This window comes from Monopterus albus, unplaced genomic scaffold, assembly GCF_001952655.1.
Source record: "Monopterus albus unplaced genomic scaffold, M_albus_1.0 scaffold12.1, whole genome shotgun sequence".
NCBI classification, from domain to species: Eukaryota; Metazoa; Chordata; class Actinopteri; order Synbranchiformes; family Synbranchidae; genus Monopterus; species Monopterus albus.
This window is the reverse complement of record NW_018127892.1, coordinates 5,063,474-5,081,000: the sequence shown is the minus strand read 5'-3', so window position 1 is coordinate 5,081,000 and position 17,527 is coordinate 5,063,474. Positions and strand designations below refer to the sequence as shown.

General features: G+C 39.2%; 3 protein-coding genes across 5 annotated transcripts; all 3 read right to left on the bottom strand.

Moving 5' to 3' along the window:
- Positions 1-866: 866 nt before the first annotated feature.
- LOC109954892 (uncharacterized protein C9orf40 homolog) lies at positions 867-2,401 on the bottom strand. Its single transcript, XM_020590535.1, has 2 exons — positions 1,836-2,401; positions 867-1,587 (listed from the first exon to the last, which is right to left on the bottom strand). Exons 1-2 carry the CDS (start codon positions 2,220-2,222, stop codon positions 1,423-1,425), a joined length of 552 nt encoding a protein of 183 aa, XP_020446191.1. The 5' UTR covers positions 2,223-2,401; the 3' UTR covers positions 867-1,422.
- Positions 2,402-2,940: 539 nt separating this feature from the next.
- Positions 2,941-8,469, bottom strand: carnmt1 (carnosine N-methyltransferase 1). Of its 3 annotated transcripts, none has more exons than XM_020590267.1 (8): positions 8,306-8,469; positions 7,607-7,802; positions 7,329-7,495; positions 6,999-7,139; positions 6,548-6,726; positions 5,946-6,059; positions 5,462-5,565; positions 2,941-5,244 (listed from the first exon to the last, which is right to left on the bottom strand). In XM_020590267.1, the coding sequence occupies exons 1-8, from the start codon at positions 8,440-8,442 to the stop codon at positions 5,176-5,178; spliced, it is 1,107 nt and encodes a 368-aa protein (XP_020445923.1). In that variant the 5' UTR covers positions 8,443-8,469; the 3' UTR covers positions 2,941-5,175. The 3 variants fall into 3 exon arrangements, with proteins under 3 accessions (XP_020445923.1, XP_020445922.1, XP_020445921.1); XM_020590266.1 differs by having other exon boundaries at positions 2,945-5,365; positions 7,615-7,802; positions 8,306-8,421; XM_020590265.1 differs by having other exon boundaries at positions 2,948-5,365.
- Positions 8,470-14,168: 5,699 nt separating this feature from the next.
- Positions 14,169-15,899, bottom strand: LOC109954954 (alpha-1-antitrypsin homolog). Its single transcript, XM_020590656.1, has 5 exons — positions 15,221-15,899; positions 15,045-15,115; positions 14,760-14,953; positions 14,485-14,632; positions 14,169-14,395 (listed from the first exon to the last, which is right to left on the bottom strand). The coding sequence occupies exons 1-5, from the start codon at positions 15,858-15,860 to the stop codon at positions 14,201-14,203; spliced, it is 1,248 nt and encodes a 415-aa protein (XP_020446312.1). The 5' UTR covers positions 15,861-15,899; the 3' UTR covers positions 14,169-14,200.
- Between the last annotated feature and the right edge of the window lie 1,628 nt (positions 15,900-17,527).

Here is a 17,527-nt window from a genome sequence, read left to right as displayed (position 1 = left end):
TGCAATCAGATACTTAAGTAAACCACACAGCTTCCTCTGAAATGCTGTTGTTGAAGTATAAAGTTTTCATAAGATGTACATACAGAATAAAAGTACCAGTATCCTAGACAAACTCAGTAAGATACAGTAATGTTATGCTAATTTAAGTAGTTAGCTAGTTACCGTAACACTGCAAGGTCAGCTAATTTGGTTGGTACTGGTTATCTCATCTAGGTAATGTGTAGCTCCTGCTAGTCCTATATAAATGTAGTTTACCAGTACACTCTATAAGTAGTACATTAAGTGCATGTAAGATAGAGAATGTACAGACTACAATGGTTTTACTAAGCTTGTAAGCTGGCTACATGTTTTAGATAACATACAAATCACAGCTAAACTTTGCTAATAAGTAAATTAGCTATTTGTACACTGGCTACCTCTTCAGTAGCTTTTTGTATTAGTTATACACAACTTACCATGGCTGTACACTCCAATTAAAAATGTGTGGCTCACAAGTCACAGTCAGACATCTTGAGTCAAACTCCACTTCATCACAACTTCCCTCACAAGACACCCGCCCCCCCGCCCCATCAGCAGCTGATCCAAAGGTCAGAGACCTCTCCCTTCTAATATGCAGCTCTTTCAACTCCTGAACTGATAACAAATAGGTTATGTTTGGTTTATGTTGGTTTACCTGATCTCTGTTAGTGTTGACTATGTATATTGCATGGCTTTAAATTACTTCAAAATTTCAATCTGTAACTTTAAATGCTGTAGATTATCAGGCATTATTTACAAGTCTGATCTTCTAGTTCACGGTTTTTCAGTAGATCAAATGACACTACCCCTCACAGATATCCAATAAACAATCATAAATCACACAAGAGTACAGACAATGGTTTTATTGCCAAAGAAATATAGAGTTATTACTATATGTGCACACCCTGTTGCTTTAACATTATTCACATATGCTTATAAAATATTACTGGGATTCAGTAGAAAACAAAACACTGCTGGCAATGTTGTACACCAGGCTATATAAAAATACTTCACACAATGCATATAATTAAACAAACATTTAGGATAATCTACAATTAAAGGATGGATGGACATCCCTTCACAAATGTTTAGAGAAATTCCACCTGCTTGCTCACCACCGAAACAACGGCATAGTTACAGTGCAGATCTCCCTGTTGCTTCACCCACTGTTAAGTGATGGAGATCTTGCAGTGGCATGAGGCTCACAGACTCACTACAGCTTGTATCAGTCTGACAGGGCCACACTGACAGGTTTGTGACATCAGGCTGTTGCATCCAACCTGGATGCATTTTAAGCAACCGTAGTGTGCTTTTGATGTGTCTACCTGCTGATGAGCATCAAATTTTCATTATCATGCCTGCCTGCTGATGTCAGGACTACATAGAACAGACTCACTGCACCCATCATGTCTCCATGGCATCAGAAGAAGAGTGTTTGATTTTTGACTTGTCTTTTGTTTGGGAATGGTCATTGTCTTCTAGCAGTGAAAGGTCAAGTTCAGGCAGTGGGACCCTCCAGTACTGGAAGGAGTTGTAAGAGCAGTCTTCAGGGTTTTTGTCTGCTTCAGCCTGAAAGGAATGAGAAAGAAAAACTGAGCTCAGAGTAGCTAGCACAAGTTAGATCAACCAAACCTGGGTAAAATCAGCCATATTTTACGCACTAAGTGTTTTATGGACAATTACAGCGAGTTATTCAATTGATAAAAGCTGACATCTAGTGGACGTTCGTTGCAATTACACAATTTACTTTTCTTTAGACAGAACTGCTATCTAGACTGTAAAAAATACCAACGCATGTAATTGTGTACAAAACTTACGCCATCATTAGTTTTAGAGACAACGGTCTCTGAACCCACGCAGTCCTTCCGAGCTTGTTTCTTCTTGGTTGTTCGGGCGCTGGAGCTGCCACGGTCCTGGAAACTTCCAGAAGTCTGCAGCGACAAAACACTGGAAGCAGGCTTCCTAGTGTCGCAGTGTTTGGGCTTATGACAAAGACCTGCTGCTGCTTCTTGTTTCTCTGGGTCTTCGAAGTGGTATGGCCTCTTTCTGCAGCGGTTGCCGAACAAAGCCAGCAGGGACGGTGGGCTCACAGCCCGCGTCGAAGACATGCTCTCCATCTGCATGTCAACGCTACAACGTGAACGGCAACATCTTTTGGACGGGGACTCGTCCAGCACAGTGTCCTCGGCGCGTCTCTTTGCCATGAATATTAGCTCAGCAGCAAGCTAAAGATACACGTAGTATTCTGACAAAGGTACTACCTATGTTAAGCATGGATATGCTGCAAGTTCAGTAGCACAACATTGAGCACTAATTATTGCGAGACAGACCTGCTGTCCAATCAGAGGAGAGTACCGCTGTCAGTCCCGCCCAGAGCCTCCACTCCTCCCAGTGACGCTTCCTGTGGCGGGTACATGGTACGTTCATGCTGATCCCGAAGAGAGACCCCCTTCAAAAAAAGTTGACCAGTCAAAAAAAAAAAAGAGTAGATAATAAATGCTTAATGATTAGGATTATTCTGTTGTTCTCTATTTTTGTAAATATGTAAAACACAGGAATTATTCGACAAAGTATTATGTATATTTTTCCCAATGGTTTGACAAAGTACTGAGATTGTTTACTTAAATAAACGCAGCAATACCTTTATGAAAATACTGCTAAAAGTTACTTATGTACAAATGTAAAAGTATTAAAAATCCCAAAAGTACCAAAGTAACTATACTCATAATGCAGATTGGCACAGTTTAATAGATGTACATCATTTGATTATAATTATTAATGCATTGTTGTTTTTGTCACTTTATTGTTGCAGCTGGTAAATTTCCCACTAGGCATAAATAAACTCTCACCATAATACTGTATTTTTGTGCAGTTAGCAAGATTCTGAAAAGTAACAAGTTATCCAATAAATCTAGTGACATAGAGTACAAACTGCATTTAAAATGTAGTGGCATCAAAGTATGATGTAGCAAAAATTAGAAATACTTACCGATACCTCCAAATTATACTTAAGTACAGCTCTGGAATAAATGTGCTTAGTTACTACTTGATTTTGCCTCAGGAAGTAGAGCAGCTGTCCCCCAACCAGAAGGCCTGTGATTCAGTTCCCCTTCTCCCCAGTGCACATGTCAAAGTGTCCTTGGGTAAGACACTGAACCTCAGGTTGCTCCCGTTGGCCAGTGCCTTGCAGGGACAGCTACCATCAGTGTGCATGTGTGTGTGTGTTGGCGCTGCAGATGGCTGCCTCGATTCTATACCGGAGACAAATTCCCTGTGTGTGTAACATACCTGTCCAACAAAAGTGATCATCATCATATTATTTTGTTTTTTTATTGCAGGATCTAACCACTCACCCCATACTGCTGCATCCCTCAGAGTTCCAAGAAAAAAACACCACAGACATGGCCTCACTGTCTAACCTATAAATATCCTAAATGGATGTGCCCTCATACATGACCTCTCAGCTTCATGAACCATCCTGGTCCTCATAGTAGGGATCCTTTTGGTCACAGAGTTAAAAAAAACAAGTTAGAGGCTTGTTTTTGGAATAATCTCTCCGTTCACATTAGATCTTCTGAGTCGGTCAAAACTTCTTTTCACTTTGAGTTACAGGTGCAGTCAGATGTTTGCATACGCCTTAGCCAAATACATTTAAACTCCGTTTTTCACAGTTCCTGACATTTAATCCTATAAACATTTCCTGGCTTAGGCCAGCTGGATCATTAGTTTATTTTAAGAATGTGAAATGTCAGAAAAATAGAGAAAAAGATTTCTTTCAGCTTTTATTTCTTTCATCACATTTCCAAATCTGTTTTAATGACTTCAACCTAAGTGCATGTAAACTTCTGACTTCAACTGTGGGTACTTATGGAGTAAGCTTTTATCAGGAAAGCCACTGACATATCACAGTTAGAAAGCACAGTTGTAAATAATAAAATTAATAATAGCGGATTCAGTTTTAGTGTCGTGCATGCTGGCTTATTAATACTGACTTGAAGCACAAATTAAAAATGAAATTCAAGCATGCATTTCCTATTTTGCTGCATTCTGCAGCTGACAAACATAATGTGACCCCTCGCTTAAGTTAAAATGTCTTCAGTAAAAATATTATATATATGTATTCCTTTTAGCATTTTAAAACAAGTACTAGCAGGACGCATCACATGACAACATGAAAACAGGTCTAATAAAAAAAAAATTTAACTGTGTTTACTTTAATTGTGTGAAACAGTGGTACTGAGCCAATGTTAACTTTGTCAGTACCACCTGTGCTTTTCCTGCTAAATGCCTGCGGTGAAATACTGTATATCCATTACAGTTTAGTGTCACACTGTATCTGCCTCCTAACGAAGCACATACAAAACATTTTGCTTTTTCAGTGCTTGCTGAAACAAATGAACACTTTTCTAAATGGGCCTATAGAACTGAACTTGTGTTATGCAGATGTTGAAATGATTTCAAACATGATATAGTAAAACTTTGGAGAGTCCTATTTTTTAAATGTTTGGCTTTATTCCAAAGTGTGACTAGAAACGAGAATGGTCAATGAACATCATCCCCAACTTAAAAGAACTTTTTCCTGAAAAGGCAACTGATGATCAGTGCAAATGAGTATCTGTAGTTATTGGCACCATATTTGAAATAATAGATTTCAAAAGGAAATATTCACATCACATTCTCGGATGACACACGCAGTAAAAGTCACTGAAGATAAGAATGAGTAACAGCGCAGTGACCGAGTAGTAAAAAGAAATGTACTCTTCAAGTTTTGCAGCTGACACATAAAACAGTAACACTGAATTGCACCCAAGAGTAATGAACTCATCTCTAACCAAGGATGTAGTATGTATGTAGCATGGTATTTAGATGTTTTTCAGGTTCTACAGATAACACAGTACTGCAGTATTCAATCTCACATTGTACAGTCTGTGCCATAGCCTGTCTGACAAACACGGGGCCTGTGGAGTTGTGCACATTTCTCCAGATGGACCATAAAAAAAATGTATATGACAAAAAATAGAAACAAAATAAAAACAAAATGATGTCCACCGACTCTTTTTTTCTTCTGTGTCAGTTGTTTTTCTTTTTCATTTTGTCAGTCCAACTTTCTCACGCTTGTCTAAGTTCACCAATTTTGTAAAAGGATTTCCTGTCACGTCAGAGTGTCGGTGCCCTCCCGCCGCGGTGACTTGGCAGCCCGTGGAGAACTCTGTTGTTGGCTGTCTTCTTGATTGTTAAAGTACAGGTATGCAGGTTTTCGTGCAACAAAGAAGACACAGTCATAAACATACCTCAACATAGAACGGTCATTCTCAGTGTAGGTGGTCTGCATCGACTCTTTCTCCACCTGCAGGAGAAATGTGAATACTGCTTCACCACCAGAAAATATAAAATATACATATAAAATAAATATTATGACTATTAATTAAAGCCCTCGGTGTACCTCAATATGGAAGCCCAGTTTAACCATCGCTGTCCTAATATCTTCATAGCTGAGTTCAACAGAGAGCTCATTGGCAATGTTCTCAAAGTGATACAGCAGTGGGCCTGCAGAGACATTGAAAATGTAAACTTTGAGATGTTTACTGAGACACTCAACTCAGACACAACACTGCCTCTAGGTTCCCTGTGTGCAATCTATAAAATGGAAGTACTTCTGTTTAAGTAAATTGGGTAAAATCAGAAAAACAAACAAAAAAAGTATTAAAGTTACAGGGAAAATGCATCCAACAGTGTTGGAGTGTGTTAAAGTAAAATTATTTGCAGGAACACAAAGTAATATACTGGCAACTTGAGTACAAGTCTATGATCATGTATTTGCGTTTTTGTTTTTTTTTTTAACTTTGGAGGTTCTGTCAGCAGGTTAGCTGCACAGGAAAAGCATTTACTTTCCTAGTATAGTTCACATCTTACCCAAACTGACTCACCCAGGTTGATCCACACCCCACCGGGTTTCAGAATCTTCCATATGGTCTCCAAATACTCAATGACATTATGAGCTGTGTCAATAAAGAAGCAGGTTGCCACACAGTCCCAGGAATCTGACAGACACAGATATTATGACAATCACTTTTAATCAGTATTACTAAGGTGCACAATTCACAAATAATCAATTATTCATCATTTACAGTACAGTCACATCAACGTGACTGATTTCATTTTAATATGTGGTTTTTAGAGAAAACATTATGATATACACTTTTCACTATATGAATATTAATTAGTAACAGTAGTATAACATAGCAGCACAGTACAATGTAATTACTCAATTTTTTTATGGCCATGGTGTAAAGACTGTAAGAACACTAGATCAAGGACACTTGTCTTGTAGAGCCTAGTGATGGGAGCTCAGCTGAAAGCACATTTTCAATAGAAAAGAAAATTCATTCTTGCAAGACTTCAAATTCTCAGAAAAGCTGAATACACAGAGTTGCCTGAAATCCTTAGAGGCATATTTCTCTTCCATGGTCTATGCAGTTTGGCTGCTTACTGCTTACAAAGGTGTAAAACACCGAGAGCTTTTACTTACTTGAGTCAGTGTAGACTTCCACAAAGTCTCCTGCTACCATAGAGAAGTCTGAATTTAGTGGTAAGCTCTGAGGGTTGACATCCGGAAATCTGACTGGTCGTGTTTGGTCAGAGGATTTCTTGTTGTTGCTGAACTGGTGGATCCAAGGGTACAGGGTCAGAGCATTCACCTTTTCACACCTGAATGGAGCAGTCCAAATGTATGAAGATAGGTGGGTGGATACTATTCTGCAGAGTGTGCTGCCAAAAACTAAATACAAATGATGTATTTTGATTTTCTTTGCAATTACTGACACATATGTTTAGAATTAAGACTAAGAACTGAGTGTGACTAATATGCAGTTCCACATCAAGCAAGCAAAGATACCCTGTATGAATGTATACATAGGAAGGTGATAGACCTCAGGTGTTGTCTGGAGTCACAGGAGTGTTAGTGTCTGTGTATGCTTTACCTATTGAGAACAAAATTTGAGGAGAAGAGCATGAAGAGACTCCATTCATTGCCCTGGCATATATAACCCAGTCGCGCTATCTCCCAGGCTAGACGGCCAAGCCCAGCGCCCGGGACCAGCACGCTCACCTTAGACACATCACTGACATAATAAAATGCACATATCACATAGAAAACACTAAGTCACATAATCAGAATCATTACAAGCTGTCTGTTTGTATCACTATGTAATCATATGCATTTATTTCTGTGTTCTATTTTGTGTACGCCTGGCTGAAATATGCAGAGTGGCGTGCATGTGTCTGTCTAAGGGCGCATGTGTCTTTCCTACTATTGGTCACTTGGGAAGAGTCTTTGGATCTCTTGGATGATAGGCTGGTAGCAGGAGTCCCTCTCCACCTGGCCCGCCTCACTCCAGTCCCTCACAAACTGCTTTATGGTGGACTTAAGCTTGTCCATATCAAATGTAGAGGATGGGCGCACCTTCCTCGGATCCTCCTAGCAGGAAGAGGGATACATCTACATAAAGTCTTCAAGTAAATAACAGTAAAGAAAACTATAACACAGTTTCCTTTTGCAGCCTTGAATCTGGTTTAAGTCAAGCCTTACCCTCTCACCATACTCAATATTCTCAAACATGTGGAGGCTGTTGTGAACAATGGCCTGCAGCACCTCCTGGTTGTGGTCCGCACACTGGCTGATCTGGGCCATTTTGGGCAAAACACTTGGCAACAAACTCTGGTGACGCTGGGGGAGGCTCCAAAACTGACGCTCCGCACGTTTGACCTGCTCCTGGACATGAACCCTGGCAGAATGAAACGGAAGAGAGAGCAAGGGTTTTAATTTCAGTTGTACCCAGAGGTGACACAATACACCTCCAGAAACAATACCTGTAAGGTAAGGCCTGATTTTAGCTCAATGATATAGCGTGGGTCAACTTCTCTGGTCAAACTGGATTATTTACTGTTGCATCATATCATTCCTCTCTTAAATTTACCTTGAAAGAAATTTCAAGAGGGAAAAAGGGTGGATCATGGAAAAGTGGTGCAATGACATAAGTGCAATTCGGGTTAGAAATTTAGCAACTAAATGCCGCATGAACCTCAACCTGGTCAAATACAAGCAAACCTAACAGTGGGAAGTACTAACCAATACCTGAATAACGATGAACTATCACAGTTAACGTTAGCATTTCCCCTTCAAACCTAGTTAGACGCACTTTGCTTTTGTTATTTCCAACAACATGGTTTGCTAAAACAAACTGTCGTTACCCGAAGAGTACTCTAATTTAAAGCATTTTTAATATACCTGTAAAATCGAAACGCATCGATTATTCTCCAAAAATGCTGCCTTTCCAGATTGGCCTCCTCCTCAGGGCTGCATTTCATTCTTTCTTTGTGAAAATATGACCCATCTTGAGCTCCTTCTCCAGCTATGTCGGCCATGTCTGAAACAAAGTTACAGCCATCCAATCAGTACGATAATGTTCTTCTTCGCGGGTTTTTTTTTTCAACAAACCAGACTACTAGACCTATTACTGCCACCCAGTGTCGGATCGGATGCATAAAGGAAACAAATGAACAAATTAATATAAAATAATACGTATTATTAGGACAAATATTTTAAAGACATAATGAGATCCATTAACCCGTAACAATACTGTAGACTTTAAATAGCTTCACAAAGCAGCTACACAAATAATGTATTGTGCCTGAATTGGTTTTCATAGCCTATACTGAAATATTGAAAAAGACACCCTTTGTTACAGTTTGTGTTGATGATTTAATTATAAATTGGTAAAACCTCAGTTTTGCCTATCAGTCTACACTCATTAATCCATAATGACAAAGTGAACACACATTGTAGACATTTTTTAAATAAATGTATTAAAAGTCAAGACTAAAACCTCTAATTTATAAAAGTACTCAGACCCAGATTTGCTGTCACACAAACTGTGGTTAGGTGTACTGACTTTCTGTACTTTCTGAATATGTTATCACAGTATAGAGATATAGAATGCCACCTGGGAGCTTGTAAAAAATTTTCTATCATGCCTAAGATTAAATGTAATGTATACTCTGTCATAATATAGGGGCATTGTCATTAATGGACTAAAACACAAAAAACTGCCTTGGCATTTTTATCTTTCCAAAGGCAGTGCCACCAATTCCTATTGCAATAAAGTAGATTAGTACAGTCCTTCTCCCTCTTCTTAGGGGTTCAGAAAAGCTAAGTGAATTACATATACTGTATTCATTATTAGTACAGTGCCTTGCGAAAGTATTCGGCCCCCTTGAACTTTGCGACCTTTTGCCACATTTCAGGCTTCAAACATAAAGATATAAAACTGTAATTTTTTGTGAAGAATCAACAACAAGTGGGACACAATCATGAAGTGGAACGAAATTTATTGGATATTTCAAACGTTTTTAACAAATAAAAAACTGAAAAACTGGGCGTGCAAAATTATTCAGCCCCCTTAAGTTAATACTTTGTAGCGCCACCTTTTGCTGCGATTACAGCTGTAAGTCGCTTGGGGTATGTCTCTATCAGTTTTGCACATCGAGAGACGGAAATTTTTGCCCATTCCTCCTTGCAAAACAGCTCAAGCTCAGTGAGGTTGGATGGAGAGCATTTGTGAACAGCAGTTTTCAGTTCTTTCCACAGATTCTCGATTGGATTCAGGTCTGGACTTTGACTTGGCCATTCTAACACCTGGATATGTTTATTTGTGAACCATTCCATTGTAGATTTTGCTTTATGTTTTGGATCATTGTCTTGTTGGAAGACAAATCTCCGTCCCAGTCTCAGGTCTTTTGCAGACTCCATCAGGTTTCCTTCCAGAATGGTCCTGTATTTGGCTCCATCCATCTTCCCATCAATTTTAACCATCTTCCCTGTCCCTGCTGAAGAAAAGCAGGCCCAAACCACGATGCTGCCACCACCATGTTTGACAGTGGGGATGGTGTGTTCAAGGTGATGAGCTGTGTTGCTTTTACGCCAAACATAACGTTTTGCATTGTTGCCAAAAAGTTCGATTTTGGTTTCATCTGACCAGAGCACCTTCTTCCACATGTTTGGTGCGTCTCCCAGGTGGCTTGTGGCAAACTTTAAACGACACTTTTTATGGATATCTTTAAGAAATGGCTTTCTTCTTGCCACTCTTCCATAAAGGCCAGATTTGTGCAGTATACGACTGATTGTTGTCCTATGGACAGAGTCTCCCACCTCAGCTGTAGATCTCTGCAGTTCATCCAGAGTGATCATGGGCCTCTTGGCTGCATCTCTGATCAGTCTTCTCCTTGTATGAGCTGAAAGTTTAGAGGGACGGCCAGGTCTTGGTAGATTTGCAGTGGTCTGATACTCCTTCCATTTCAATATTATCGCTTGCACAGTGCTCCTTGGGATGTTTAAAGCTTGGGAAATCTTTTTGTATCCAAATCCGGCTTTAAACTTCTCCACAACAGTATCTCGGACCTGCCTGGTGTGTTCCTTGTTCTTCATGATGCTCTCTGCGCTTTAAACAGACCTCTGAGACTATCACAGTGCAGGTGCATTTATACGGAGACTTGATTACACACAGGTGGATTCTATTTATCATCATTAGTCATTTAGGTCAACATTGGATCATTCAGAGATCCTCACTGAACTTCTGGAGAGAGTTTGCTGCACTGAAAGTAAAGGGGCTGAATAATTTTGCACGCCCAATTTTTCAGTTTTTTATTTGTTAAAAAAGTTTGAAATATCCAATAAATTTCGTTCCACTTCATGATTGTGTCCCACTTGTTGTTGATTCTTCACAAAAAATTACAGTTTTATATCTTTATGTTTGAAGCCTGAAATATGGCAAAAGGTCGCAAAGTTCAAAGGGGCCGAATACTTTCGCAAGGCCCTGTATGTCCCCTTTGGTGCCCTGTATACTTGGTCCAGTCACTGTCAAGTCCCATCTTGTTTTCAAATTATATTAAAAGTTGTTACACTACATAAGATAATATGGGGCTTTCATTATGTAAGCCAAGCCATAAAATTCTTGTTCAGCAAGATTTGATCATGTTTGAATGCTGAGTGATTTAAGTAATGAATAAGCAGTTGACAATACATTACGCATTATATTGCATTATATTTGGGCTGACATGGCATTTAACTTTCCTCAGTGCTGACCTGTTGGTAATCAACCTTGGCAGCCCGTGATTTGAGAAAATACTCTATTTCAGAAAAACTGGGATTATCAAATCAAATCAAATTTATTTATATAGCACTTTAAAAACAACATCCAGTTGACCAAAGTACTTTTCATAAAATAAAATCACAATAAATAACTAAAATAAAATCGATTCAGTGCAAAAATAAAACAATAATTCAGACACACAGATGACACACATTTAATAAATTAGATTAAACGGAAATCATCAGGCCCAATTGTGCATCAGGTCAGTAGCTGATCTCACATTAAAAGGTAGACTATTTGCACAATTCAGGGGCTGCATCAGTAAAAGCACGATCACCCCAGCATTTATATCTGGCCATAGGAACCTCTAAATGAAACGGGCTTGAAGATCTGAGGGACCTTGTAGGTTTGTGCCAATGCACTAGTTCAGTGAGGTAAGATGGCGCCAAACCATTAAGAGCCTTAAAAACAAAAATTAACAGTTTAAAATCAATACTAAAATGGACTGGAAGCTAGTGGAGAGAAGCCAGAACTGGGGTTATATGCTCAAATTTTCTGGCACTTATCAGAAGACAAGCAGCAGCGTTTTGAACCATCTGAAGACGAGAGAGGGAGGACTGGTTAACACCATAGTATAGAGCATTGCAATAGTCAAGGTGGGAAGTGAGAAATGCATGGATTGCAATCTCAAAATCATTAAAAGAAAGGAATGAATTGACTTGACTTAACAACCTGAGGTGGAAGAAGCTAGATTTCACAACTGAGTTGATTTGCTTGTCAAACCTTAACTTGCCATCAAACCCCTAGGTTTTTACATTCGACTTCAGATGACGAGCCAGGGGGCCCACACCCTCGTCAAAAGAGGTTAAGTTCGACAAGTCTCCAAAAAGCACACACTCAGTTTTATTTTCATTAAGATTTAAAAAGTTAAGTGCCAGCCATGATTTCAAGTCTGTCAAACAGTCAAACAATGGTTGTAATGACATTCCTCTCGCTGCCTTCAGTGGATTATAGGCTGCATGAAAACTGTGTTTGTGTCATATCTAATAAGAGAAATATATCAGTGCTTTTTCTCGCTGGTGTCATGATTCGGTTCCACTGCTTCCCGTCTGGCTTTTATTTTGACACTATTTCCTGTTTTGTTTCACCTTAGTTCTGGTCTTTTCTTTACGTTCTTCATCACTCACATTAGTTTCACCTGTTTCATTATTATGTGCACCTGTTATATATTTGCACTGCTTTAACACTGTAAATAAATCACTACTTGCATCGAAGCCAGCCGCCTGGGTCTGCTAATTTCTCCGCTCGCTCACATTTGTGTCGAGCGTTCATAACACTTTCAGTCTGAGGGTATTGCTCCATGGTGACAGGTGTTTTCTGGTGAACCATTTGCATACAGTATATCATAGTGATAGAGACCTGGGACATACGTATGTTCGTGCCTGGCGTCAACATAGCGTAGATGTAGTTTACACAAGTTCCCTATATGGAAAGCAACTTGTGGGACATTAAGTTACTCTTTTAAATCTTATCTATACATTACGCATTATATTGCATTATATTTGGGCTGACATGGCATTTAACTTTCCTCAGTGCTGACCTGTTGGTAATCAACCTTGGCAGCCCGTGATTTGAGAAAATACTCTATTTCAGAAAAACTGGGATTATCAAATCAAATCAAATTTATTTATATAGCACTTTAAAAACAACATCCAGTTGACCAAAGTACTTTTCATAAAATAAAATCACAATAAATAACTAAAATAAAATCGATTCAGTGCAAAAATAAAACAATAATTCAGACACACAGATGACACACATTTAATAAATTAGATTAAACGGAAATCATCAGGCCCAATTGTGCATCAGGTCAGTAGCTGATCTCACATTAAAAGGTAGACTATTTGCACAATTCAGGGGCTGCATCAGTAAAAGCACGATCACCCCAGCATTTATATCTGGCCATAGGAACCTCTAAATGAAACGGGCTTGAAGATCTGAGGGACCTTGTAGGTTTGTGCCAATGCACTAGTTCAGTGAGGTAAGATGGCGCCAAACCATTAAGAGCCTTAAAAACAAAAATTAACAGTTTAAAATCAATACTAAAATGGACTGGAAGCTAGTGGAGAGAAGCCAGAACTGGGGTTATATGCTCAAATTTTCTGGCACTTGTCAGAAGACAAGCAGCAGCGTTTTGAACCATCTGAAGACGAGAGAGGGAGGACTGGTTAACACCATAGTATAGAGCATTGCAATAGTCAAGGTGGGAAGTGAGAAATGCATGGATTGCAATCTCAAAATCATTAAAAGAAAGGAATGAATTGACTTGACTTAACAACCTGAGGTGGAAGAAGCTAGATTTCACAACTGAGTTGATTTGCTTGTCAAACCTTAACTTGCCATCAAACCCCTAGGTTTTTACATTCGACTTCAGATGACGAGCCAGGGGGCCCACACCCTCGTCAAAAGAGGTTAAGTTCGACAAGTCTCCAAAAAGCACACACTCAGTTTTATTTTCATTAAGATTTAAAAAGTTAAGTGCCAGCCATGATTTCAAGTCTGTCAAACAGTCAAACAATGGTTGTAATGACATTCCTCTCGCTGCCTTCAGTGGATTATAGGCTGCATGAAAACTGTGTTTGTGTCATATCTAATAAGAGAAATATATCAGTGCTTTTTCCCACTGGGATATCTTTGTTTACCATTTAGGGATTTTAGAAATGCCTTATTATTCAGTCAAATACTTAAAAAAGAGACTAAAGAAAAAATTGTTATAGGATAATCTAAACTGCTCCATAGTCTGTGGATTTATTGTATTTGTTAGATGATTTGATTTCTGTTAATGTGATTTCCATGTGCTAATAGGAATGTCTTCTAGCAATAATATTTTATCCCTGGATTATTTTACCTTCAAAAACTAATATAAACAATAACAAACTGTTACACACTAAATCAAAAAGCAAGAAAGCACAAAACAAAGATTTTCTAAATATTTAATGGTGATGTGTTTGAGTCAACACAAAGCTTTTCCTCCATCATTTGTTTGGGTTGACAATCTTGCCAATGAAGAGTATGTCTTCTGTATCACGATCAATGATAGCAGCCATAAATGGCTGATTGAACTTCAAGACAGGGGTGAACTGGATGGACAAAGGCACGATGCCAATGCCTGTGACAGCTGTGGCAGTGGCTCCGGCCTCATCAAGATCCAGGGTAGCTTGGTGCACAACCTGTGGTACAGTAGAAGCAGAGTGAAATGAAAGGTGGATGAATATGTGATGTGGGAGGAAATGTGTGGGAATATGCTCTCTGTCCTTACCTCTGAGACTGCCAGGTTGCGGCCTGGTGAAATGCCACTCAAATCTGCATTCTGGCCAAACATGTCTATCATTCCCATTTCAGCCAATACATCATTCAGAATGTAGGAAGTCTTGATTGAAATCTTCGGAATAAACACATCATATTTCCTAAAAATTGGGAGATGGATAAACATACAGTGATTGACCTGACAAGACAAAGATGAGTATTTTATACAGTGTCATATCTTCTGTGCTAGAAATCAAGAATATATGGTTGTTTTTAGATTCTCCCTACGAGGATCTCTTCCACTTGAGCCATTTGGTGATATAAGTGGAGCCAAGGTTATTCTCCAGCGTTGCCATATCTTTAGGCAGCATCAGTAGCATGGAGAAGGAGCTGTTGAAGGGAAGATGGAGGACTGTTGTGTTAATGTCACGGTCATTGTAGACATCAAATTGGCCCTCCCTGTTCATCATCTGGACTGGAACCTGGAAAGTGACCATTTAAACATGAAGTCACTTTATCCAGAAAAGGCAGAATGAAGGATACATAATGATGGGTAAGCTTTGAAACTGAAACCTTTGTGTTCTCATCCACTATGAATGTGTCTTCTCTAGTCCGCTGAGGATCAAATGGAGATTCCCATTTTCCTGTTTGATGGCAGTGAGCAGAAATAAAGCACATTATTAAGTTAATGCATCAAACATACAGGTGTGACCTCAGAATGAGAGAACTCATCTCATGTGACATTTTACCTTTGTAGTAGATGTAGCTAATGAGATACATAATTGTTGCCGGATTTAGGTTTTCAACCAGCTTGTCTATCTTCCCGTGGGTTTTCTCTGACACGTAGTTGTTGATGGTATCGGCGCTGTCTGTGGGGTTGGTGAAGTCAACATTGAACCCTTCTGCTAAATAAGACTGCTTCAAGGTGTCCAGGAATGCAGGCTCTGGCTTGAAGTGATTGGCCACAAACACAGCGGCCCCCTCACTGATGTCTCCAGACAACCTATTTTCCTTTAGAAGAAGTGCATGGAAGGCCTGATTTACATCAGCTTGTGTCAGTAAGGAGCCGTTGAAACCCAGACCACTGAAAAGCTGGCGGTGGGTCTCCTCACGGGCTCCTACGGACAACGCAGCCAAGGCAATGGAAACACTAGATGGAGAGCAGAAGGTGTTCTTGCCTTCGGAGTCAGCAATAGGAGCCAATTTCCTATACAGACGGAAGGCAAATTCTTTGTTTGCTGACCTCACCAATGAGGCCGTGTTGGTGCTGCTTTCGAGTGCAGTGTCTTGGTGTGAGTGATCTTTGACTACATGACCAATATGGTGATGACCTCTCCCTATGCAGACCACTGCTGTTAGGATCCAGATACCCAGGGCTGTACGCATCATGGCAAACTGAGACAAAAGGTCAAAAGTGCAGCATTATTTATTTAGGTTACACAATCTTTACTGTTGAAAATATGCATATATTTTCCTAGATACAATAAATATGTTGTTTTAAAGGCCCTCAAAACCTATTTTCTTAATAAGCTTCCTATTAATAATAATTAGGTTCTACATGAACATGCTGTTTTCTACCAAAATTGGAAAAGTTTTGGTAATTTTACATACTGATTTCTGTATTTTCTTTCCTGTGCTGTCATTGGTTTGGGGATGGTGGTGTTAATTTAGACAAGGTGATGTCACACCATAGTTTACACAAGTTCCCTATATGGAAAGCAACTTGTGGGACATTAAGTTACTCTTTTAAATCTTATCTATACATTACGCATTATATTGCATTATATTTGGGCTGGCATGGCATTTAACTTTCCTCAGTGCTGACCTGTTGGTAATCAACCTTGGCAGCCCGTGATTTGAGAAAATACTCTATTTCAGAAAAACTGGGATTATCAAATCAAATCAAATTTATTTATATAGCACTTTAAAAACAACATCCAGTTGACCAAAGTACTTTTCATAAAATAAAATCACAATAAATAACTAAAATAAAATCGATTCAGTGCAAAAATAAAACAATAATTCAGACACACAGATGACACACATTTAATAAATTAGATTAAACGGAAATCATCAGGCCCAATTGTGCATCAGGTCAGTAGCTGATCTCACATTAAAAGGTAGACTATTTGCACAATTCAGGGGCTGCATCAGTAAAAGCACGATCACCCCAGCATTTATATCTGGCCATAGGAACCTCTAAATGAAACGGGCTTGAAGATCTGAGGGACCTTGTAGGTTTGTGCCAATGCACTAGTTCAGTGAGGTAAGATGGCGCCAAACCATTAAGAGCCTTAAAAACAAAAATTAACAGTTTAAAATCAATACTAAAATGGACTGGAAGCTAGTGGAGAGAAGCCAGAACTGGGGTTATATGCTCAAATTTTCTGGCACTTATCAGAAGACAAGCAGCAGCGTTTTGAACCATCTGAAGACGAGAGAGGGAGGACTGGTTAACACCATAGTATAGAGCATTGCAATAGTCAAGGTGGGAAGTGAGAAATGCATGGATTGCAATCTCAAAATCATTAAAAGAAAGGAATGAATTGACTTGACTTAACAACCTGAGGTGGAAGAAGCTAGATTTCACAACTGAGTTGATTTGCTTGTCAAACCTTAACTTGCCATCAAACCCCTAGGTTTTTACATTCGACTTCAGATGACGAGCCAGGGGGCCCACACCCTCGTCAAAAGAGGTTAAGTTCGACAAGTCTCCAAAAAGCACACACTCAGTTTTATTTTCATTAAGATTTAAAAAGTTAAGTGCCAGCCATGATTTCAAGTCTGTCAAACAGTCAAACAATGGTTGTAATGACATTCCTCTCGCTGCCTTCAGTGGATTATAGGCTGCATGAAAACTGTGTTTGTGTCATATCTAATAAGAGAAATATATCAGTGCTTTTTCTCGCTGGTGTCATGATTCGGTTCCACTGCTTCCCGTCTGGCTTTTATTTTGACACTATTTCCTGTTTTGTTTCACCTTAGTTCTGGTCTTTTCTTTACGTTCTTCATCACTCACATTAGTTTCACCTGTTTCATTATTATGTGCACCTGTT